This window comes from Kogia breviceps, chromosome 2 (assembly GCF_026419965.1).
Source record: "Kogia breviceps isolate mKogBre1 chromosome 2, mKogBre1 haplotype 1, whole genome shotgun sequence".
NCBI classification, from domain to species: domain Eukaryota; kingdom Metazoa; phylum Chordata; class Mammalia; order Artiodactyla; family Physeteridae; genus Kogia; species Kogia breviceps.
In genome coordinates this window covers 193,350,391-193,375,790 of record NC_081311.1, presented here as the reverse complement: position 1 = coordinate 193,375,790, position 25,400 = coordinate 193,350,391, and the positions used below count along the sequence as shown (strand labels likewise).

General features: G+C 50.2%; 1 protein-coding gene across 1 annotated transcript; it reads left to right on the top strand.

Annotated features, from left to right (window-relative positions):
* Positions 1-200: 200 nt before the first annotated feature.
* Positions 201-14,284, top strand: GPR55 (G protein-coupled receptor 55). The gene is made up of 2 exons (XM_067027562.1): positions 201-281; positions 13,251-14,284. The coding sequence occupies exons 1-2, from the start codon at positions 239-241 to the stop codon at positions 14,282-14,284; spliced, it is 1,077 nt and encodes a 358-aa protein (XP_066883663.1). The 5' UTR covers positions 201-238.
* The last annotated feature ends 11,116 nt before the right edge of the window (positions 14,285-25,400 follow it).

Sequence of the window (25,400 nt, the reverse complement as noted above, 5' to 3'; positions counted from 1 at the left end):
CTTCCCGGCAACATGCCCGCCACCCCAGGCCGCATTCTAGCTGCACTTAGAGAGGAGGGACCCCCACGGAGCCCCTCTCCTGACCCGAGAGAAGAAGGCCCTTGGCCAGACCGGGCTGCTGTGGAGCTGCTTGAAGAGCATCTGGTCCCACCCCCTCATTTCATACATGAGGAAGCTGAGCCCCAGAGAGGGAAGTGACTCTCGCCAGAGCCGGCTGCTGACCAAGCCCGGAGGAGAAATGGCATCTCACACCTCGCTCAGCTGCACTGGACCCCCTACAGGTAATAGCCCCTGGGCCGCTCAGAAAACCCGACACTCAGAACCACACACTGACCTTGCTCTCTGGGACTGCAGGCGACTTTCCTGAGGTCAACCGGGCCTTCGGGCCCTGGGCTCTGTCCACACCTGCCCCGATTCGACGGGCCTTCCCAGACGGCAGAGGCAGTGGCAGCCGCCGGTAGCCTCCGTGACAGCAGCAGCAGCAGCCGAGCGCTGGTTTCTCCCGATTGCAGGTGACATTTTCTACGAACACTCAACTTCCTCCTGATTTGACTCAGGGTTGCAGCATCTTGCCTGAGTGGGGAAACCTCACTGTAGGCAGTGCAGGAGCCTTCCCCTTGGGAGCTCGGCCTGCGTGCCACCACCCTCCACTGGCCTGGCTGCCTGCCGCCCTGGACTCTGGCCAGGAAAGCGCAAAGAGCCCAAGATGACCAACTCCAGGAATCCCCCTGCAGCCCCTGAGCGAGGTGCTTGCGGCAGGCCAGAGGCACGCTTGGGAGTCCAGGCCAGCCACTTGCCGGCTGTGTAACGTCCCTGGCCTCAGTGTACCTCTCTGGGGAATGGGAGCATTAATAGTTTCTTCGTCGTGGGGCTCTGGAGAGCAGTAAGTGATGGAAGGGCTCGTTCCCCCTCCCCACCCCAGTAAGCACCCAGCAAGCTTTGGATACCTTTATGTCTTATAACTAGATTATTCTCGAACCCTTGGAGAGGCTGGGAGGGAAGATACAGCAGCATGGAGAACCCTGAGGAGTCTAGATCTTTCTTAAGAGCGGAGGTGGAGAACGGGAAGTCAGGAAATGTCTGCAGGACTGGCCTGGGCTGGGCTTTGCGCTCCCGGGGCGGTGGAGCCGGGGCAGAGATGTGTACAGTGCGGCCCAGGGCTCCAAGGAAGCCTTGGCGCTCTCAGGTCTGGCCGGCTGTCTCAGCTCCACAGGGAACGCCTGTCACCCTGGAGCTGCCCCAGCCCAGGTCGTTCATTCAGTCCCTCTTTCATTTAATAAGTCCTTTTTGACGGACTGTTGTATCACCTTCCTGAGGTGGTATAAGGGCACAGGAGGCATGGTCCTTGTCCCGGAGTTGCTTGAGGATGGCAGGACCCTCCCCCCAATGGCACACAGACGCTGTTAAGAGCCCCACCCGGCCACAGCAGGGAAATCACATCAGATGATGCGGTGGATCAGGGAAGTGGATTAGAGGAAGGGATGGGGTTTTGAGGAGGGGAGGTGAGTCTGAGGGTATCAGACTCTGTTGGGTGGTGCCAGGCACTGAAAGGAGTGAGGAAGGGGGTGCTGGGGGGTCCCGGATATACCAGCTGCTCTTGCTGATGATGCCGCTGGGGATGGGGTGAGGGAGAGATGGAGAGACGCAGAATGTGAGTTCCAGCGAGACCCCTCACTACGGGTCGACTCTTGAACTTCTGTGAGCCTCACTGTCTTCATCTGTAAAATGGGCATAATTATAACAGCATCCCAGGAACGTACCAAGCTCTCTCCTTAGAGCACTTAGCACAGAGGGGCCATATCTCAAGTCCCTGAGCTGGCCCCTGCACTCCTCCAGCCTCACTTCACCCCCCCACCAAGCTCAGGGTACAGCTACAGCAGAATTCTGGACTCCCGGAGATTCTGTCCATGTGCTCCACCCCCCCGCGTCCTGTTCTTTCTTTTTTATTTTTTTATTTATTTATTTATTTATTTTGTGTGTGTGTGTGGTACGCGGGCCTCTCACTGTCGTGGCCTCTCCCGTTGCGGAGCACAGGCTCCGGACGCGCAGGCTCAGCGGCCATGGCTCACGGGCCTAGTTGCTCCGCGGCACGTGGGATCTTCCCGGACCGGGGCACGAACCCGTGTCCCCTGCATCGGCAGGCGGACTCTCAACCACTGCGCCACCAGGGAAGCCCCCCCTGTTCTTTCTTAATCGTGCCCCAGAAGCCCAGCTCACACTGCGGTACTCGTAACAGATAACTGCATCCAAGTAAACGTTTGTGTTCTAACTGGGGCGTTCACCACTCCTCCCCCAGAGGAGATTGGGATTTCAGGCGAGGAACTTGGTCCTGGGGAGTGTTCGTCTTCAAGCGACGTCCCTCAGGCTGTACCAAGTCTGCCCGGCTGGCTCGCACCACAGCGCTCCCTGAGGATGAGGGATTCGGCAGCACAAGAGAAGCATCTGCTTAGCCCGCAAACCACCTAAGGTTGCATTTTTCCCGTTGCCGGTGTTTTCTGGAAAATCCAGGACTTTCCAGGAAGGCAGGCTGGCTTGGTCTGAGCCACAGCTGCGTTTAGATGTCCCCGCTGTACACACACGGGATCAGGGCTGCCCCGAGTGGGCGGCTGGGTCCTTGAAGATGTGGGCAGACTGGGCCCTGACAGCTTCAGGAATCACAGCCCAGAATGGGGCCCACTTGGCAGTGAGAGAGCCCCTTGGTGAGGCCACGGGCGCCAGGACCCCAGGGCTGGGCAGTGCTGTTTGCATGAGAGAACCCAGACAGAGGCCCCACAGCCAGAGAGAGCCAGGAGCAGAACAGGGGCCTCTGGACACCCAGCCCAGTCCTTTATCCTGTACGAGATGTTTTCTCTTCTCTTCACTAAACATTAGAAAATGATATATTGACAGAATATTCTATTTCAGGGTTTAAAAAGAAAACCTCTCATATATGTGAATTTTCTTGACAACATTCTGAATAAACAGATATTCTGCCTTTGCTTGCATACCTCTGGGGACAGAGAGCTCATTACATGGCCGTTTGGTCTGCTCTCCGGCTTCTGGTAGCAAGAGAGATCTGCTTTTTACAACACTTGGAAACCGTTCCTTTTGTGGCCCTGTGGAGTCATACAGTGGAGCTTGTCTTGAGCCTTGGAGACGCTGATAGGTCTATTCTTTTATAGATTACGAACAACCCTAGTCCTTCCTTTATGTTCCCAGTGCCTCCGCGTGCAGCCCCTGCAGACAGACAGCCTCTGGTGCCTGAGTGATCAGAGCAGTGCAAGGGCCACTTGTCACAGGTCTGCCATGCTCCTCTTCTAGATTTTCCGAGTGTAGCCGGGGTTCACCTCATTTCTCACTGTCTTCCTGTTTACGAGACTACTTAGGAACTATTTTCCTTTCAGTGGTGACTGCATCTGTGTTTTATATGTAAATATTTGTTCCTTTCCAATATTTCAGTAATGTACTTCTGATTTTATCTTTGACACATTACTTAAGAGACTGCTTAAGAGAATGCATTAAAATGCTTATTATATATTATTACTATCACGGTGCTGCAGCAAGTAGCTGTGTTTTCTTATTTGCTGCGGCAAATGGATCTGAGAACAGAAGCGTGGAATTGCCATTGCCTTGGAGTCCTTGGCTGGGTCCAGGAATGGGACGCATTTGTTGAAAGACACTTATCCTCTTCCCAAGAGAGCGTATTCCCTTGATTTATCACTTAGTCCTCACGAAGCTGCTAGTTCTGCCTTATTCATTGGGCTCAAAACAGCTCTGTCTCCTTGATCTATGATATTCTAAGAGAGGAGCATTAAGGTCTCTACATACAATTCTATTTCTATTTCTACTTTGTTTTGCATTTCTGCTTGTTCCCATCATGGACTTCTTCACTATGCTCATTGGAACATACATTTTATGTATTCATTGTTTACTATAACATTCACCTTGTGAGGTTTCTGTGTTACTCTCTCAGTTCTTTTTACTAAAAAAAATTACTTTGTCATATTTCCTTCTTTCCTAGTGTTCTGTGTGCCTGATAATCCATAGATTATCTTATCATTTTACTCTATGCCTTTTTGTTCTTTTTTGTGTTTCTTATTGGCACAAGATGATTGAGTTTTAATATTTTATTGGCTTCCCCCTTTGAAAAGAAGTATTATAATGAATATAATTGTTAGGGAGTATTATAATTTTTTATTATAATTGTTACATTTGTCTAAACCTCCACGGGGTTGTCTATCTGCTTCCTATATTGAGACATGGCAGGTTTTTTTTTTCACTTTCTACTGTGAATTTTCTCTTCCTTTGTCCCTTTAAAATAGACAAGACAATTTAACCTAAATACACACGTTAGAAAATAGTTAAATTTTAATGTCTACACTTGTTTCTATTAATAGCTCTCTGAACTTTGGGAGAACTGTGTTTAAACGTCTTCCCTCCCCTTCACCCACTCTCTGGCACTCAATGTTCAGCTGGCATTTTGAGCCTCTTTCATACTCTTCTTTCCTCCTTATGCACAATTTTCATGGTGTGATGGCTGACCTGCAGACAGAGGAAACTTTGCTTTTTCATCGGGTATCGGGTTCTTGTGGCTGTTCTCCGGTCGCTTAGGTGACACTTCCTTCCTCAGCTGTCCACTACTCTGTCACTTCAGGCTCTGTTCCCAAGTCTCTCTGACACCCCATGTTGAAATCTTTGACTTGCCAAGATTTATGCCTCATCAGCTGAGCATCTGTTAGTTCAATGCATTCCTTTAAATTCTGTGTAAACGTCCCTTCCACTCCCACCTTGCCTCAAGCACACACCCAGATGTTTCTTCTTTTAAGGGAAGGTCAAAAGCTGTTCTTATTTTTCTTCTTTTTCCCTAGCGTTTAAAACATTAAACAATTTTTCAATTGTTTTCATATTATCATTAGAAAAATACACACACCAAAAAAAGAGTGAGATAAAGATAAAAGATTTAAAAATCACCCCCCATCTAACTGTTAGAATGCAATCAATGTCTGGCACTTGGAAACTTTGTCTAGGTTTTTTTCCCTCTGCGTGGGTTTTTTAAATCATATTTGAAATCATTCTGAATATATAATTCTGTAGTTTGTGGGTTTCTTATTTAATGTAGTCAGTATAAACATAACACAGGCAGACAAATATTTTCCATTGAGTAGATTTACCGTAGTGAGATCAAGCTCTTGTTGACATTTAAATGCGTGTGCGTATTTTTTGCTAACAGAATAAAACATTAGGGGGCTTCCCTGGTGGCGCAGTGGTTGAGAGTCCGCCTGCCGATGCAGGGGACACGGGTTCGTGCCCCGGTCCGGGAGGATCCCACGTGCCGCGGAGCGGCTGGGCCCGTGAGCCATGGCCGCTGAGCCTGCGCGTCCGGAGCCTGTGCTCCGCAACGGGAGAGGCCACAACAGTGAGAGGCCCGCGTACCGCGAAAAAAAAAAAAAAGGATAAAACATTAAAGTGAACAAATTTCTGTACACATCTTTTCCTTCTTTTGCATCATTTACTTAAGGTAAAATTTTAGAATCACTGAATGAAAGACTAATACGATTTCTAGGGCTTGTAATATAAGTTATCAACGTCCCAAAGTTGGGTACTTATGTGTACACTCACCAGTATATTGGTGACTGTTTCACGGAACCCTTGCCAGCTTCTTTGATTATATAAGAAAAAATTTTATTTCTTCGTAAATCTTATGGGAATTATTTGTGTCCTTTGCCTGTTTATCTATTGTGGGTCTTGATATTACACATTTTTAATATTCTTCATAGAGAAGGAACATCATTTATCTAACCTATTTGTTGTACTTCCTTTCCTCCAGTATATTATTTGATGTTAAACTTTTAAAAAATTATTAATTTATTTTTGGCTGCGTTGGGTCTTCGTTTCTGCGCGAGGGCTTTCTCTAGGTGCGGCGAGCGGGGGCCACTCCTCATCGCGGTGCGCGGGCCTCTCACTATCGCGGCCTCTCTTGTTGCGGAGCACGGGCTCCAGACGCAAAGGCTCAGTAGTTGCAGCTCACGGGCCTAGCTGCTCCGCGGCATGTGGGATCTTCCCAGACCAGGGCTCGAACCCGTGTCCCCTGCATTGGCAGGCAGATTCTCAGCCACTGCGCCACCTGGGAAGCCCTGTTAAACTTTTTTAACAAAAAGAAATTTTCTAGTTTCGTGCAGTCAAACCTGTCCTGTTTTCTGATTCTTTTGCTTTTCAGCCATTCTAAGTTGACAAAGAGCTTTTCTTTCCCTCCACTGGCTTTCATAAATTGACCACTAATTTTTCATCTAGTTTTTCTATGGTTTGATTTTTTTGAAATTTAGTTTATTAATGAATTTGGAATTTCTTTTGCTACTTGGTGTGAGATGAGGATCTAAAAGTTGGTTTTTACCCCCAAATTGTTCACTGATAGGCTCAACATCATTTATTGACTAAGATTTCCATTTGCATTATTGATTCAGGGAAATACCTCATTTCTTCTTCTGGGTTCTGTTAATTGTCTAGCACATTATTTGGAACTTCTGGGTGTTGACAAGTGTCCAATTTCAACAAGAATGCCTCTTTTTTTTTTTTAACCATTAAATGTAAAGTTGGCTATTAAAGCGAACAGGTTACTCTTTATCAGGTGTAAGAAGTATCCTTCTATTCCTTCATTTACATGACTTTTGTGGAAAAGCTATCATACAATGAGATGGCTTTTCGTTTTTGCCGTGATGACGTAACGCACAGTATCAACAAATTTCCTGACATTGAAAAGGCCTTACATTTCTGTGGTAAATCTGACTTGGTAAAACGATGATTTATAATTTTAATATACTGAGTTCTATTTGGTAATATTTTAACTGAGATGTTTGAATCTATATTCATACATGCATTTGAGCAATTGTTTCTCTCTTTTGTGCTACATTTGTCAAGTTTTGGTATTTGGGTAAATTAGTTTCATAACAGAAATTCATTATTATTATCTTATGTTCTGAAATTGTTTACAGAGTAGGAGAATCATCTCGACCTTGAAATTTAAAATATGCTAGAGCCAAAAAAAATTATGTTAGAAACTGTTTATTCTTTGATAACATTCTCAGTTTCATTCATGGTTGCTGGTCTAATCAAGACTACTTGTGTTAACTCGTATTAATTGTAGTAAATTATGTTTTGCCCCTAAATTTTCAACTACTTCAAGGTTTTTAAATGGATTAGCACACAAGTAATAAGGTCATTTCTTCTCATTTTTCCCTCTTCTCTATCTAAGCTTACATTGCCTTCTTACTTCTAGTTAGGATTGAATCCTTTTTCTCGATCACAGTTATTAGAAGTATTTGTATTGTTTAGCTTACTCTTTACCCCCTCCCCTTCCAAAGAACCAGCTTTTAAGTTTATCGATTCTGGTATTTTCCTCCTTTCTAATTCATTTATTTCTGCTTTTATCTTTATAAAAATTTTCCTTATTTCTCTATTACTTTTTTGTTCTTTTTTTTTTCTAAATGCTCAAGTTGACTGTTTCATTCATTTATTTAGTTTCATTTTTTTAAAAAAAATGTATTCAAGCTGTTAGAGGTATGTGTTTATCTCTGAGAATAGTTCTGGCTGCATCTTGTGAATTTTTTGTTTAAAACAACCAATCCAGGGCTTCCCTAGTGGTGCAGTGGTTACGAATCCGCCTGCTAATGCAGGGAACATGGGTTCGAGCCCTGGTCCAGGAAGATCCCACATGCCGCGGAGCAACTAAGCCCGGGCACCACAACTACTGAGCCTGCGCTCTAGGGCCCGCGAGCCACAACTACTGAGCCCGTGTGCCAAAACTACTGAAGCCTGTGCGCCTAGAGCCCGTGCTCCACAACAAGAGAAGCCACTGCAATGAGATGCCTGTGCACCGCAATGAAGAGCAGCCCCTGCTCGCCACAACTAGAGAAAGCCCACGCGCAGCAACGAAGACCCAACGCAGCCATAAATAAATAAACAAACAAACCAATCCAGAAAGTTCTTGTCATTCTTGATCATGTCCCATACATTTTGTTTTATAGTCCTGACTTTTCTTATTTTTAAAAAGCCAAGTTTTTTATTTCCTAGGTTTCTGTGTATTGTGGTCAGAGTACATAGCTCACGTAATTTTTTCTTTTTTTTTTTAAGTTTTTTTTGATGTGGACCATTTTTAGTCTTTATAGAATTTGTTACAGCTTCTGTTTTATGTTTTGATTTTTTGGCCGCTGGGCATGTGGGATCTTAGCTCCCCGACCAGGGATTGAACCTGCACCCCCTGCATCGGAAAGTGAAGTCTTAACCACTGGACCACCAGGGAAGTCCCCAATTTCTGCTTTTCTTTTAGGAAGGTTTTGTTTTTGCTAGGCAGGTAATTCATCTTGACAACTGTTTCTCGGATACTTCAGAAAAATGTGGATTGCCTGTTTACCTAAAATCAAATCTAAGAGCTATAATTAAATTATATTCATTATACTATTTATATAATTATATATCCTAATTTATACTTTGCCAACTCGATCTGTTCAAATCTATAGTATATTAAAATCTGACACTATCATATCTTTGCCAATGGCTCTTGAATTTTAACAGTCGTACTTTATGTACTTTTATACAACAACCTTCAGTGCATAAGATTACTATATTTGCCTTTACGATCTTTCTTTCATTAACATAAAATAAACTTTTTAATCCTGATATGTAGTTTTATTGTTAATTCTACAGTGCTAGGTATGAAGATTGCCACTCTGACTTTCCTTTTGTTTATATTTGTCCTCTATCTCATCGTGGGACTTTTTTACTTTGAATATTTCTCTGTCACTAAGTAAGTGTGTCCTTTATAAGCAACGAAGCGTCGAATTTTATTTTGTAATTGAACTGAAAATGTTGGTTAATTTAAAATTTTTGAAATTTTCATATTTATTGCTGTGATTTCTATGCTTACGTACTTTTTCCCATTCCATTTATTTCTTTGCTATTTTGTCTGATTTCTTTGTTTCCTTTTATCTTTTTCAGTGATTTTGAGGATAAGCATCCTGTTTGTAATAGTGGTTACTTCAAGGTTTAAAAAAATCGTATGCTTTCTGTAAAATTCATGTTAAAAATAACAGAACAATGACTTTTCTTTATAAATAGTATTCTTCATTTTAAAAAAATAAATTTATTTATTTATTTTTGGCTGTTTTGGGTCTTCGTTGATGCACGCAGGCTTTCTCTTGTTGTGGCGAGCAGGGGTTACTCCTTGCCACGGTGCACGAGCCTCTCATTGCGGCGGCTTCTCTCGTTGCGGAGCCGGGGCTCTACGCACGCGGGCTTAGTTGTGGCGCATGGGCTCAGTAGTTGTGGCTTGCAGGCTCAGTAGCTGTGGCACGCAGGCTCAGTAGTTGTGGCTCACGGTCTCCAGAGTGCAGGCTCTGTAGTGTGGCGCACGGGCTTAATTGCTCTGCAGCATGTGGGATCTTCCCGGCCCAGGGCTCAAACCTGCGTCCCCTGCATGGGCAGGCGGATTCCTAACCACTGCGCCACCAGGGAAGGCCCGGAACAATGACTTTTAATTTCTTTTTGTGGAGTGTTTGCTCCACCTGTGTTCCAGTACTCTCCACCACCCCTGCCTCCTTCAACCCAAGAACATCTTCCTTCTTTGTTAATTTATCTGAGGTATTAGAGCTTTCTTTTTTTAAAGACATGGATGATCTCTTTTCCTGTTTTTTCTTTTAAATCTGTAACTATATTCATCATAGCTTCATTCTCTTTCCAGTTTCCTGCTTTTAATGCTCAGCTCCAAACTTTCCCACCTAGATGTCTTCATCCTTTATGGTTAGTATCTCTTGGAGATCTAAAGTTTTGCCTCTTGGAGGCAGTTTCTTCCTGGAAGCCACACATTACCTGAGTGTGGCTTTCTATGATCTTCCCACCTGAACAGCCACCCAATTGGGCATGAAATTCTTGTGCTCAAATTTTCTCCCTCAAAACTTTTCTGGTGTTAATTATTTTTTTCAGAGAGATTTCCAGGAGACTGGGTTGGTTTGTTCACAGCTGTTTGTAAGGTTCTATATTAATGACATTTAAAGGTGTAAGTGGGACATCTGGGAGTGGTTTCCTTTCCAAAATTTTGCGTGAAACGTGGCTCCTCTAATCCAAGTTCTCATCTTCTCTGTTGTTCAGTGCAGCCCCACCTCTCAGGCACCAGCTGCTGGTGGTTAACAAGGTCCTCTCAGGCCCTTCACGTCTATTCACAGACCTGATCTGCTTGACCCATGACCTTTCCCCATTCATTCTATTTCCTTCCTAGTATGAGGCTGGGACCAGGGCCCTGGTGACTGACAGCCCATCTGGGGCCATGCTCCCCTTGTACTGCTTCTAGCTAACGACTGGGCTCCATGGAAGCGCTGGTCCTGGGAGATTCCTGCTAGACGTGGAACTTCTCCAGTGGGCAACTTGTGCTTAGGGACTCTCCGTCAACCTGGCCCATCATTCTCAGAGCTGCACTGTGGTCTGAAGCCCTTCCTACCCAATCCTTCCATCCCTCTCTCCTTCCACAGGTGTCCGACTGCTCTGTGGTCTGAGGGCTCTCCCTGTCCACTCCTATCCCTTTCCCTTTATCCTTCACAGGCCTTTCCCCTAGTAAATCTGTCAAATGTCTAATATTGTCTAAGCATCTGCTTCTCAGCCTCCCACCCACCCACCTTACAGTGCGATCAGTTGATTGCAGTGGATCCCTGAGCTGGCCGGAACAGGAGCTATCAACAGCCGCAGGCAACGGGTCAAGAGTGGGGAGGTTACTGGCTCCTACTACCAAGTAGATTGGTTTTTACTGGCAGCCTATCTTTGAGAAAAAAAAATGAGTATTTTATCTCTTGCTGCAGCCTGAAGCCTTTTTATCTTATTCCAGTGAAGTTCCTGATCTTTTCATAAAAAAGATTGTTTAAAAGATGGTTTCCTTGAACTTTCAGAGGGAATTAAGAGGATTAATTTTTTAGAGTCTCTGCTCACTCTACCATTAGCTGGAAGTATTTTTTTCAACCTAATTTCTTTTTGCTAGTCCACAGAGTGCTTTTCTAGCTTCAAAAATTACCGTTTGAAAAGCTACCATTTGCGGCCATTCAGGGGACTTCCCTGGTGGTCCAGTGGTTAAGACTCCTCACTCCCATTGCAGGGGGCCTGGGTTCCATCCCTGGTCAGGGAACTAGATCCCACATGCCACAACTAAGAGCCCGCCGCAACTAAGACCCGGCACAGCCAAATATATAAATAAATAAGTATTTTTTAAAAATGAAGTAATTCATCAATTCAAATGTGACCTTTAGGATCGTCCTGCTGAAGGACGCTGATAGCTGAGCTTTGTCTCTTTTCCACACAAACACCTGGTACAATCAATTCAGACAAATCCCAGCATCCTAGAATGGGTGCTTTCCGTCAGGCCATTTTTCTGTTTTTCATCGGTTTGTTCAATTCAACCGTGTCGTGGGCTTGAGTTTGGGTTTATCTTTGAGCATCACTGATTTTTTTCTTGGCCACTTCAGTTCTAATCTTTGAATCATCAGCGACGTGCGCTGGGTTCACCCATGGGTCTGCCTCAGCATGACCCAGCCAAAAACAGATGCCCAAGTTCCTTTTTTTGCAGTCTTGTCGAATCTCTTTAAGCACGAGCTTGTATTTGTTCCTATCTTTGTGGTTCTTGGTTTTCTGCTGTTTCTGATGTTGAAGGTGACTTCTCTGAGCCCAGTGAGTCTTCCTCTTTGGTGTAGCAACACCTTTCAGTTAGATCGGATTGAGTTCTTGCCTGTTCTTCTCACCATTTTTGAAATTTATCTTGTCGGTTCCAAACTATTCTAGCTTATTTTTTGAGATATTCTTGTTGGATAGTTTGGCATATTTTGTTGGGAGGGGGCAGCCTGCCAGCTTGCATTTAATTTATTCCAGGCATCCTAGGGTTGGGGCAGTTGCACCTGGGGCTTATGCTACACAACTTCAGGAGGTGCCAATCACACAGACCACAAGAGTCCAGAGCTTTGGATATGAGTAAATACATATTCCTAGATCTCTCATGACATAAACCTATAAGAAAAGTTAGCACATAGGAAAATGTAGAATTTTTGGAAAGCCACCAAATCAAATCATGTATATGACATATTTACTATATAGTGCTCAATGGATGAGAGATAAATGTGTTTTTTTGTTTTGTTTTTTGCTAGAAGTTAGAGGGGGTTTGGGGATGGCATTCTCTATAGGGTCTTAAAAGTACTCAGCTCCTTCCTTCCCAAGGGCTTGTGACTTCCCTCTCTCTGCTGGCTTCCAGCTTCCATCTGCAGTCACAGCTGCAGCCTTGATCCTCTTGTCCCTGAGGCCAGCTCTAATTTTCTACCTGTGCAAAGGCCTTTCTTTGCCTTGGGGAGACCTCAAGCCCTTACTTCATTCCCTCTGGGAATGTTCTTTCTTCCATGTTTCTCCAATTTCTGTCTGGTTTTCTCGTCGGAGAACAAGAGGCTATAGCAGCTTCAGACTTTATCCTCCCAACTCCAAATCCCAAAGAAAAAGCCCCAACCCCCTTCCTAGAAACCCAAGCAAGAGTTTCATTGCTTTTCATCGCCTCTGGGTCAACTGTTCATCCCTGGACCTATAAATGGACGAATGACGGTGTCCAGGGGAATGTGATGCACTGATTGCCACCAGCCCTACATTCAGGGGTGGGGTCAGCTCTGTCCAACCTTCGGGGTGGGGGTGGGGTGGAGCAGAGGGGCAACATATAAAGAGGAGCTGGGTCCTGAAAACAGCATTCGAAGCTGTACAATCTGCAGCTCAAGTCAGCCCTACCCTAGTTTTCACGTTTCCAGTTCTGTGAAATTCACTCTTTGATGAAACCAGTTTGGGTCAGGGCTTATGTTGTTACTACTTTCAACAGAAAGATTTCTGATGGGAAAAAAAGGGACAGATGTTTGTGCACAATTCTGTTTTTATTAAAGATAAAGGCACACACATGTGTGTGTGTGTGTGTGTGTACAGAAAGAGTCTGGAATTATATATATATATTTTATATATATATATACCTATATATATATATATATATATATACACACACACACACATACACACACATATATGTAAAGTAACTGTGGTTCTATCTGGGCAACAGATTTCGAGGTAATTTTTCTTCCTGTGTTTTCTGATGGTTATTCAAAGAGCATAGATTGCTGTGTGAGAAAGGGGTCGTGTTTATGATTCTTGACAAAGTCGTTTGAATCCATCAGTTCTAGAGAGTAAGAGGACCTTCATCTCTTCTACTGTTGACGCTGTAGGAAGGAACATGAGCCAGCTAAGCGGGAGTGAGAACTGCTCCTTCCATGAAGTGGACGTGCTGATGAGGACCGTGCAGCTGGCTGTCCACACCCCGACCTTCCTCCTTGGTCTGCTCCTCAATTTGCTTGCCATCCGAGGCTTCAGCTCCTTCCTGAAGAAGAGGCAGCCCCGCTGCGTTGCCACCTCCATCTACATGATCAACCTGGCGGCCTTTGACCTGCTGCTGGTGCTCTCTCTCCCATTCAAGGTGGCCCTGTCTCAAGGGAAGGCTCCCCTCCGTCCCTTCTGTACCCTAGTGGAGTGCCTCTACTTCATCAGCATGTACGGAAGCATCTTCACTGTCTGCTTCATCAGCCTGGACAGATTCTTGGCCATCCGGTACCCGCTCCTGGTCAGCCACCTCCGGTCCCCCAGGAAGACCTTTGGGATCTGCTGCACCATCTGGGTCCTGGTGTGGGTGGGGAGCACCCCTATCTATAGCTTCCATGGGGAAGTGGAAAATTACACGTGCTTCCACAACATGTCTGACGGCACCTGGAGTGCCAAGGTCTTCCTCCCTCTTGAGGTCTTCGGCTTCCTTCTTCCCATGGGCATCATGGGTTTCTGCTCCTCCAGGAGCATTTGCATTCTGGTCTCCCGTCGGGATCACACCCAGGACTGGGTCCAGCAGAAGGCCTGTATCTGGACCATCGCGGCCAGTCTGGCTGTCTTTGTGGTCTCCTTTCTCCCAGTCCACCTGAGTTTCCTCTTGCAGTTCCTGGTGAGGAATGGCTTTATCGTGGAGTGCAGAGCCAAGCAGAACACCATCTTGTTCCTGCAACTGTCCATGTGTTTCTCCAATATCAACTGCTGCCTGGATGTTTTCTGCTACTACTTTGTCGTCAAAGAATTCCGCATGGACGTGATGGCCCACCGGCCTTCCAGGGTCCAGATGGTCCTCCGGGATGCCATGAGCACCACAGCTAAGGGAAGAAAGCTGTGCTTGGAGGAAGGAAACCTCAGTCTGAACTCCATAGCAGATACCTCTTCCTAGGGCTCCGACGTGGTAGGCTGACCCACGGCACGGTTCCTGGTGTGCCCTCCCTCTGATGTGCACTTGAATGCCATCTTTGCTCACTGTGGCCCCCAAACCTTTCCCCAGCACCCACACAGCTTGATATAAACCACTCGGTGTCTGGGGAGCTCGGAAGAGCCTAAGACCCAGGTGAATTCTTGATTTCTAAGCCTAAAAAACATGAGGTGGAAGAATTGAGAGAGAATGAGACGATCTGAATAAGGCTGTTTCCCAGCTCTCCTCTGTCCTTCTGTTAGCCTAGAAGATTCTGGAAAGGAAGAGAGAGAGGAGTTAGGAGAGAGAATCAAGAGGGTTGGCATGGAGGAGAGATGGAGTGGGAGGGGTGGACCAAGCTCCTTTTTGGTTTGGGGATCCCGGCGTGGAACAGGTGTACTTTCCGGTCTCTTCTGGAGATCTGTTGGCCCATGACCTCACAGAGATGCCAGCAGAATGGGTGACTGGGGAGAGCAAGTATGTGCAGAGAGCCCCGAGTTTTCTATGGGCCTTGGAAAGGCCTGGAAGGCGAGCCAAGCCCTCCTGTGCCCAGGACAAAGCTGCAGAGGGACTGAGGTGGGCCGGTGTGGACCAGGCTTTGTGACGCTGTGGACACTTTGTGAAAATAGTGGGGACAGAGTGGAAAGGCACTGGTGAGAAGGAATCAGGCTTGATTCGGTTCAGCCAGAGGAGAACAAGGAGAACCTGAGTCTTGGCTGGGCAGCCGGCCACGGTGGCACCGTCCACAGAGATGTCCCCGTCCAGTGGCTGGGAGGGAGAAGATGAGACAGCCAGGAACAAAGGAACCATCTTAACGACACAGGGCTCTTGGCAGTTCCTCGCTGGAAACTGTAAACGATTGAATCATAGTTTGGACTGGCCTTCTCTCGTGCTCTAGAGAAGGTGCAGTGGTGGCGGCTGAAAGCCTGCCAGTGACTCAGCTGCTCCGGAGAGTGAAATGATGATCAGGATAAATTGTGGGGTGGTTTGCAAGACGGAGTGAGTGGGATGGGAAGTAACAAATGAGACTTAGTGTGAAACGGGGGGCGAGGGGACTTTAGGAAACGAAGCAACCGCCTTATACCTGCAGGAGAAGAGGCGTCCACTGCTTACCGGTGGACGGAAGGGACGGGTGGCCGTGTGGGGGGAAAGAGGGCGATTTAGATAAAACCCTGAGGAAGGAGGAGGTGGGGTTGGGTAACAGTCTCAGGCTTGAAGCGCTGGGGCTCTGTGAGGGGTTGGGGGTTGGGGTGTGAGACCGGCAGGAAGGATGGAGAGCCGCGCGGCTTCCTGTCTGAGAATCCTCCATTTGACTGAGAGCCATAGAAGGGCAGACGCCCCTCCTTCTCCCCGCTGCCCGGAGGTCAGTGGTCAGGTGGCCCTCTTTGGGGCTGGAGGCGACGGAGAGGAAGAAAGGGTAGAAATGGGTGCAGAGCCGTGATCACGGCCAGGACCAGAGGCGCCCGCCCCTCAGACCGGGCCTCCGTGAACCGGCAGCCAGAGTCAGGAGCTCCACAGGCCCAGAGATGAGTCCCGTCCAGCCACTCCGAGCCCTGGACCCTCCTCTCCCTGCCTCCAGGCTGCGCAGTCCCATGGGCACCCCGGGCCGAGGCAGCCTCGTGCTAGTCTCAGAAAGCCAGACCCATGGGCTTCCCTGGTGGCGCAGTGGTTGAGAGTCCGCCTGCCGATGCTGGGGACACGGGTTCGTGCCCCGGTCCGGGAGGATCCCACGTGCCGCGGAGCGGCTGGGCCCGTGAGCCGTGGCCGCTGAGCCTGCGCGTCCGGAGCCTGTGCTCCGCAACGGGAGAGGCCACAGCAGTCAGAGGCCCGCGTACCACAAAAAAAAAAAAAAAAGAAAGCCAGACCTGTGTCCAGCAGGACACTGGGCTGGATGGGGTCAGAGCCCATGCGTGGGCGGAGCTAGGAACCGCCCACCTCCGATTTCTCTCTTTTGCACCGGGAGCTGCAAGCCTGCCCAGTGGAGCTGAGTGGCGCGGTTCATGCTGCAGTTGTATTTCCCAGTGGGCTCGGGACCAGACAGGCTTCTAAATGGGAAAGGGGTGGTGGGGCCCCGATGACCCATCATCCCCAGGGATGTTTGTGAACATACAGTCTGTCCTGTGGGCAGCTTGACTCTGCCGGGCCGGGTGACAGAGGGCCGGAGGGGAGTATAGACTCACAAGCTGCGTAACTATTCGGTGTAGGTCCTTGGAAGGATGTGGCCGACTGGGGTCGGTGTGACGACTTGGGGACCGCTGACCGATCCCAACACGCTAGGGGGAGGAGACGGGCCTCTCCTCTCTCCCCGTGAGGACCCATCCTGGACTGCATGTCACAGAGGACCCGTCAGGGTCTGTGGGAGTGGGCACAGGTCCAGAGCTACAGGCTAGGCTGCTCTATAGGAGGGTCCACACTCTGGGCTACGTCTGGCCCAAGATCAGCGGTCAGGCCCAGCAGGCACCGAAGGGGCAGAGGGTCAGGGTTAAGGTTGGTGTGCTGGTGCATCCAGAGCCCACCCTGCAGCAAGTGGCGGTCAGTGAGTTAGGGACAGCTGAACGTCGTTGTGGAGGAGGCTGAAATTTTCGCTACTAAAATCAGTGGAGGCTTAGGGACATTGTCTGGCCTTATTTGTACTCCTAACCTGGGAAAATCTGAGCTATACAGGGTATATGTACATGTGTGAAACTAGGACAATTAACTGGAAAAAATAATTTGAATCCTCTGATTTGCCAAATAAATAGATTCTTATGATGCTGAGTAACCTTGTCTCGGGCTACCCTTGTTGACTTCGGAGAAGAGCTGGTTGCAGATGGCCCTTGTCGGGTGACCCAATAATCTTGGTCAAAGGAACTATGAAGGGACCACGTCGAAGAAGCCACCTGGACACGGAGTCTGGGAGCACAGAGATCCACCCTCTGGCCTGCCCCAGGAGCACAGCTGGGGCCTGTCCCAGGTGGCCAGGAGCCAGACCCTGCAGGGTCTCAATGTAGCCCTCAGATCCACTTGGGTACTTGGTTCTCTGGGACAGCAACTGGGCCACACATACCCCACAGGCTGTGGTCCCTCCAGGTCTGAGTGCACTCCACCCTGCTCCCGCCATCGTGTCCCACCACCACCACGCCACTGGAGCTGCCTCCAAAGGCCCTGACTCCTGTGCACACATCGTGTGGCCCAGCTCAGGAGACCTAGTGACCACTAACAGGCTGAAGGCACAGAGCCAGTTCTCCGGAAGTCCTCCACCGATGACCCCTCCCTTCTCTGACCACCCACAGAGTGAGTCCGTTTCTCCCAGGTTATATCTGAGTTTTCCTCCATGGCTTATCCCACATGAATCCTACTAACCTATCCAGAGCTCCTGGAGAATGTGAACAGCCAGGCGCCGGCCTGGGCCACCCCGTTCTCCTGAGTCCCCCACAGTCCCGAGCACAGCCTCGTTGTGGCCTGGGTGTCAAGGGATGACTGGGGGTATCCTTGCTCCTTGACGGCTGCTGTGGACTGAACTATGTCTCCCCCCCCCCAAATCCATATGTTGAAGCCCTAACCCCCAATGTGATGGTATTTATGGATGGGACCTTTGGAAGATACTTAGGTTTAGATGAGGTCCTGAGGGTGGAGCCCTCACGATGGGATTCGTGCCCTCATAGGATGAGGCACCAGAGTGCTTGCTTCCTCCTGCTCCATGAACGGGAGCTCCATGAGGACACAGTGAGCAGACAGCCTTCTGCAGTGCAAAGAGACAGCCCTCAGCAGACATCAACCCTGCTGGCACCTTGATCTTGGACTTCCAGCCACCAGAACTGTTGTGAAAGCCAACAGATCTGTGGTAGTTCGTGATGGCAGCCTGAGAAGGCTGAGTCAGCAGCCATCTTCTGCTGACCCGGAAGCCACCCACACCTGGGCCACATCCCCTCAGGGGGAAGGGCTGACCCTCCCTTGGAATATTGGCCCCCAGGGAGCATTTGCATGGAGAATGCTAGTCCACCAACTGCATGTGCCACTATATTCCTACTGAGTCTCTCTCTGGGGACCCTATGAAGCTGAGAGTCACTGTATGGGTGCTACGTAGCTGCTACAAGATACTAATGACATTTGTAGTGAGATAACCGCCTTGTTACCGCAAATAAACAGTGATCGCACAGACGCTTGCCATGGCTGACACCTGGTGGGCACAAGTAGAGACTAACAGAGGTTAAGAAGGGTTCTGTTGAGAGATCAGTGAGGAGAGAAATTGAGAAGAGCAACCGTGTAGGTGTGAGGAGAGTCTGGTGGGCAGAACAGTCACGAGAAAGGGACAGGGACGCCCCTACATAGGAACCACGTGGGGGGGGTGGTGATACCCACACCAGACCACCCTCCATCGGCCCTAGAGGGTCGGCTGTGCTGTGTGCAGTGACCTTCCAGGGCCACCGTGAGACCCCACTGCCGAGGGGGGAGAGGACTCGAAGACCCACAGAAAAGTGCCACAGAGATATTTTGGAGGGGAACAAAGCCTGGAACTACCACCGCAGCCGCCTCTGGCTTTTTCCCACCCAGAGCCAGCTTCTCAAGTGAGCCCAGGACTCAGAGCCGTGCATGGGCATTTGAGGGAGAGCGTATGGCCGGCGGGTCAAGGCGGACTCGGGAGCTTGGGGTGGAAGGACAAACAGACGCCCCTCTGCCCCAGTTCAGGCCCCACCCCCTGCCACAAGCCTGCGAGATGTGTCCTCTGCACAAAGCCGCTGCAGGAGGGCCCACAGGACGCTTGATCGGGAGCTAAATGCGGCCCTCGGTGCTTTGAAGTCTCCAAAGCCCTGTCACTTCAAAGCCTGACGTCACTTCTGCTGGGGGGTGGGGGGCAGGGGCCCTGAGTTCACCTGGAAGCCTCAGCCAGCCTTTGTTCTGGGGGCCTCGCTTGAGCAAGTGTAACCCTGAGAGGGAGGCTGTTGAGACCTGAGGCTCCGAGGGGCACCTACGGTCACGCAAAGGGCACTTCAGGGTGCGTCTGTAGAACAAACATCTCTGTGAAGTGTGTTCCGCTGCCAGAGACCCCTCTCTGAGGGGAGCTCAGGGCCGCACCTCGTGGGTGACGGTGCACAGACACGTGTCCGTGGCTTCTCGTTCACTGTGCAGAGAGGACCAGTGGAGGCTGCACAGAGGTTTGGAAAGGCATGCAGTGATCAGACCTGAGCTGGCTAAATGCAGAGGATCCAAGTAGCTGATCCGCAGGGATGGTGCCCGAACGAGGCCTCCAATGACCCAGGGATCGTTGGGTGAGATCCAGGGTCAGACCACAGCTCTTGGAGTGGATGGTGGGGTTTCCCTGAAGGGCAGAGAGGCCTCACGGCCAAGGGTCTGGGATGGTCAAGGAAATTTCCAAAGTACTGGCCCCAGACAGGTGGGCAGACCTCCCTCAAGATATGCCAGATGTTGTTGCCCCTGGATTCTGGGAAGGGCCGCCTCCGATGGCAGAGACGAGCCTCTTGGCTGTGCTTTTCTTCCCGCTTTCCCGTCTTCAGCACAGACTTAAAGCGGGAGCCAGGGTTCAGCTCTCACAGATGGGAAGACAGCATGTGCAGCAGAGTGGAGCACGTGTAAACGCAAACCCAGCAGGCGTCTGGGGGGCTTGTCCGCATGTCCTGGGGCAGGAGACCCAGAAGTACTTGCGGAGGGGAACCTGGCAGAAAACGGACATCTGCACTGATGGGAGCAAACTGGTGGTTCTTGGAGCGTTAAGAAAATTTGACCTCAGAGGCTGGTGCATTTAAGCCCCATGGATACAATTGGGATGAAAATGGATGTAATGGAGCTGGAAACACTTGCACGCTGCAAAACCCATCCCTAGGGAGGGAATGGTGTATAACCTGCAGGGCTGCCATAACAAAACACCACAGACTGAGGGGCTTAAACAACAGAAATTTATTTCTCACAGTTCCTGAGGTCTACATTCAAGGTCCAGCAGTATGTGGTTTCTCATGAGAGCTCTCAGCCAGCTTCTCACTGTGTCCTCACGCGGTGGGGACGGAGCGAGGAGGACGTGCACGTGAGCTCTGGTGTCTCTTCTTACAGACACTAATCCTGTCGGATCTGGGTCTCACTTTTATGACCGCGTTTTACCTTAATCACCTCCTAAATGCCCTATTTCCAAAGCAGTCACATTTGGGGGTTAGAGTTTCAACATACAAATTTGGGGGGAGGGGCACCACTCAGTCCATGGCATGCGGATTCGCTCCGTGATCTGGAGCAAAAGAAGTGTTGTGCTTCTTTTGTTTCTTCAAATCGAATGTCACCTGCTCTGAACTCATCAAGCTTTACTGTAGGATATTCCAGCTCCAGAATCTGGGGCTCCCTCCCTCTCCCAGGACCTGTACAAGTCCTAGGGGTGGGGTCCTTCAGTGGCTGCACTATTTGCAGGAGCCTCTGAGTCTCAGGTCACCCTGGTCACAGCCGTGGTGTCCACTTAACAGGCCCTTCAAACACTTGGGCTTGAAGCTCATTTCCCGCGGCCCCGGAGACCGTGGTGTGAAGTGGTCTTTCCTCTTCAAGCCCCGGGCTCCCTTCTGCCATCCTGCGCTCCGTGGGGAGGCTGAGTCTCGTCCCGGCTCTTCTCGGGAACCATACAGCCTGCACCTTCCTAGGCTCGGGGAGCTGCTGATCTAACCTCGCTGAGCCAGGCCACACTCTGTACTCCCCACCCACGAAATCCGGCGGGGCTTTCTTTACCGGCCCTCTGGACAAAAAACCCTGGCTTCCTTTCAGGCAGAGGGAATGGAAGAGACTTTCTTTTTTGGAGGGGGGAAGAAAAATTGAATCCTGTTTATTTTTAAAACCAAACCACTAGGAAAATATAGCACAGTCTTTTTTTTTTTTCGCTGTACGCAGGCCTCTCACTGTTGGGGCCTCTCCCGTTGCGGAGCACAGGCTCCGGACGCGCAGGCTCAGCGGCCACGGCTCATGGGCCCAGCCACTCTGCGGCACGTGGGATCTTCCCGGACCGGGGCACGAACCCGCGTCTCCTGCATCGGCAGGCGGATTCTCAACCACTGCGCCACCAGGGAAGCCCCCTATAGCACAGTCTTGAAATGGCAAACAGACAGGCTATGTTATCATTTCAAGTAACAAGGTCCTTATCAAAACTATAAGGTGCTAGAACTGGAGCGAGAAGAACGCATGTCACAAAGGCACCGGCAAAAGTGGTATTTGGGAACAGAGGGCTGTCCTCCTTTTGCACTAAAGGAGTCACAGCTTGCCCCCCGAGCTGCTGACTTTTTCTCCCTTGACCTTTGTGCTGCCAAAGGATTGTCTCAGTAGAGCTCTGTTATTTCAGGGGGCGAAGTAAGTAATACTGGGTTTAGGCTTTCACTCTATTCTGTTCTTTGAAAACCAGATTTTTCCAAAGCCAGTACTTCCTAACTCTCTTAATTAAGCAACCAACAGTTCCTCTTTCACTCTTCATTCCTGAATACTAGCATATAGCACAATCAAAATCCTCTTTGCCTTCAAGGGTGAGTGTCACTGCAAGATTGTCTTGTCGGTCTGCTGCAGACAGCCTCAGGGCCCACCATGGCCGCCAGTGAGAGGGAAGGTTTGCTTTCCCTACCGGCGTGATATTGCTTCTTACGTTTTTGCAGGGTCTCCAGGCTGAAAGATGTCATGTGTGAGAATTTTAAGAAATGCACATCCACATCTTGATGGCCAGAAATGGACTCTTTCAAAATTTTTATCCAAACTACCTCTCCCAACTCTGCATCTTAAATAACTTCATGCCCTTTTATATAAAAGAAACCAAGCAAAGCAAAATCCCAGAAGCCGCCTTTCCTCTTCTAAATTAGGGACCTCATGGATTTTGTTTTATTACAGCTTGTGTGGTGATCCTTCTGGTAAACAGGAGGTTTTGGCAACAAACAGACACACCTCTCGTCACACTCCACCAGATCATAGGCGGGTCAGATGAACCTGCCAGCCTGTTGGTATCTGTGTACTAAGAGAAACTGGGGGCTTCCCTGGTGGCGCAGTGGTTGAGAGTCCGCCTGCCGATGCAGGGGACGCGGGTTCGTGCCCCGGTCCGGGAGGATCCCACGTGCCGCGGAGCGGCTGGGCCCGTGAGCCATGGCCGCTGAGCCTGCGCGGCCGGAGCCTGTGCTCCGCAACGGGAGAGGCCACGACAGTGAGAGGCCCGCGTACCGCAAAAAAAAAAAAGAGAGAGAGAATCTAGTACTTTGGAGGGCTCTGGTTTGGTACAAGGGAGATTCCCTGTTGTCAGGATAAGCCCTGGCCACATGAAATTCAGGCTCACAAAAACTCTCCTGTACTATCTCTGACCCAAATTTTAGCACCAGTGTTTTCCATTTCACTTTCTAGGATTGAAACACAGAGGAACCAGTGTTCAGAGGCAAGTGACATAGGCCTGAGACTTGCTGCCACCCTTAATTTCCTCATTCATGAACTTCCCTTAAAGACCCAAATCCCCGTTCTGCTTTTTAAATAGACTCCCGCCCTGAGCCCCAATGGCCAATAGCAGACATCTATTTCCCAATGGACGAGAGACACTCCTTCATCTTCTTGGTCAGGGTTGGGGTGAGGTTCATGTGGTCACCCACACACTCGGTCACACAACTCGCTAGCTGCAGCTTCCGCTGAAGCTCTTTACTCCCCGCGTCCATTGAATCTTTGGCTTTGTTGTTGCAATGCATGGTGCACCCGGCCAGGCGGTCCTGCAGCTTCTCCAGCTCGCTGGTCCCCAGGGCCTGGGCTTGAGCCAGAGGCGCACGGCAGCGCTCAACGCACCGGTGCGCTGCTGCACGCACGCCTGGCCATCACCGGAGCCTGAGGCCCTGCATCTTCCGGATGTTCTCTCTCTCCAGACTCTTCCAGGGGTCTCCACCGCCTCCTGCACCCAGAGCTGCTGCGGCTCCGCCAGGGTGACCCCACGCTGCTCCCTGCCGCGCCGGCGCCCACATGGATCCCCGCCAGAAGAGGCTTCTTACCAGCTCTCCCTGGCCCTCGTGGTCCTGATGGGCAAGTGCCCTCTGTGATCTGTGGATGCAACCACCTTCAGCTTCAATTCAGTTCAACAGGCATCGTATTTCCTGAGCAGCCACTGTGTATCCACTCCTGTGTGGGAGAAGAAGGACAGGACAGGGGGCTCGTAGCCCCTCTGAGGGGCCAGTGAGCACCGGGGCTCGGAGAACAGGGCCATTTCCGAGCCCAAACCGGCTGCAGGCCTTGGGTGTGGCATGTGGTTTCTAAACTTCAAAAACAAATCTCAGTGGCAGCTTGAATGGCAGGACGCAGTGGTCTGATGTGTCAAACGATGAAAGAGGAGCAACCGTGGTGGGCAGGTCCCCCGAGCGACTCTACAGGAGCACCCCGACGCCAGCTGCCCTAACCTGAGGCCCGTGGCCGGAGTGGTCAAGACCGTGGGCCTCCAGTGGTACCCAAAGGACCCCAGCACCCACACCTCCTCTAACCGTACTCCCTCCTCTCGAAGGCCTGGCTTCCACCCCAGAGTGCCCTGCAGGCCGGGCGTCCTGAAAAGCTGTCTCCGGGTTGGAGCTCGGCGTGTGGGCGGTCTGTGAAGGAGTGTCCTCAGCACCAACGCCTGTGAAGGGAGGGGACAGAAGCAGGGGGGTGATGGGGAGGCTGAGCCGGGATGCAGGCCCAGCTGCGCCCCAGCCAGTGCCCGCGAGATCCCTGCAGCTGTGAGGTCTGTTCAGTCATCCCCAGTTGGAATGCGATGACCCCAGGCCAGCAGACCCCACGCGACCCAGTCTCAGATGTGGGCCTGGGAACGTGCGACCTTGGATAGGAGGTCCCCTGCGCCGAGCACCCGGGAGCAGCTGGGCAGTAGGTCCTCGGCGGAGGGGGGGCCCGGGCTGCTCACCTCCACCGAGAGGCAGGCAGGCACGACGCTTGGTGGGCAGCTCAAGCCACTTGGCTGGATCTCCCAGCTGTGCTCTGGGAAGGCGTAGCCGGCCCCAGGAAGCAAGTGGCTGAGTCTGAGACGGGGCGGGGAAACAACAGAGGGCGGAGTGGGTCGCCTCGTCTCGGAAAGGAGTGCAAAATGGACAGCTAGACACAGGAAGTCTCCAGGAGCAGAGGCAGCCGGAGACCTAGGCGCACAGGTACGGGGCCTTTAGAAAAACCAGACCCAGGGTCTTGGCCGTGAAGTACCTTTGGGACTCGGTGAGGGCGCGGAGTGTGTTCAGGGCGGAGCCCCACCCTGAGTGGGCAGGCCGATGGGATTGGGGCTACAGGGTGGGCTTTCTCAGCGCCCGGCTGATGCCTCCGTGGCTCCTGGCAGCTGGATGGCACGGAGGATCAGCTGAAAAAGCCACGGTGTCAATAATGTGAATGAGTGATGTTCAATTCCAAGGATCCAGTTCAAACATGTCACCTACTCAGGGCTCCCTCCTCCCTTGGTTGGGACACTTGGGAACTGTTGTGGACTGAATGATTTTGTCCACCCCCCCCCCCAATTCATATGTTGAAATCCCACCCCCTCCCCCCAATGTGATGGTATTAAGAGGTGGGGCCTTTGGGATGTGATAAGGTCATGAGGGTGGAGCACTCATGAATGGGATTAGTGCCGTATTAGTGCCTGTATTGGTGCCCCAGAGAACTCCCTCGCTCCTTCCACCATGTGAGGACGCAGTGAGAAGTCAGCAGTCCGGGACTAGGAAGACAGCTCTCACTGGACCCCAACCATCCTGGCGCCCTGATCTCGGACTTCCAGGCTCCAGAACTGTGAGAAATAACTGTCTGTTAGTTGTTTAAGCGGCCCAGTCCATGGTATTATGTTACAGCAGCCTGAGCTAAGACAGGACTCAGTTTAGGAATTAGTTAGACTGAGAAAATGTTATTTACCGAAGTTCCCCTTCAGAAAAGAAAGTATTGGGGAAAGTCCGTGGAGGTGAAAATGGGAGGAACTGTCCCAAGAGAGAAAGGGGCCAGGATCTATTGCCTCGGAAAGGAAGGAAGGGGGAAGGGAGGCGGGAGAGTGTTAGGAAGCAGGAAAGAACCAGAAGGATGGCACAGGGCATGTGTGACCTGGCCGATCGCTAGTAAATGATGAAAATCTTGCAGTGCCTGACATGAGCAAACGTTGTGGAACCAGGGAAGGAAG

Coding starts and splice junctions, on each gene's coding strand:
- GPR55 (XM_067027562.1), top strand. CDS start 239: ATGGCATCTCACACCTCGCTCAGCTGCACTGGACCCCCTACAG. Junction 282..13,250: donor CTGCACTGGACCCCCTACAG/GTAATAGCCCCT, acceptor TTGACGCTGTAG/GAAGGAACATGAGCCAGCTA.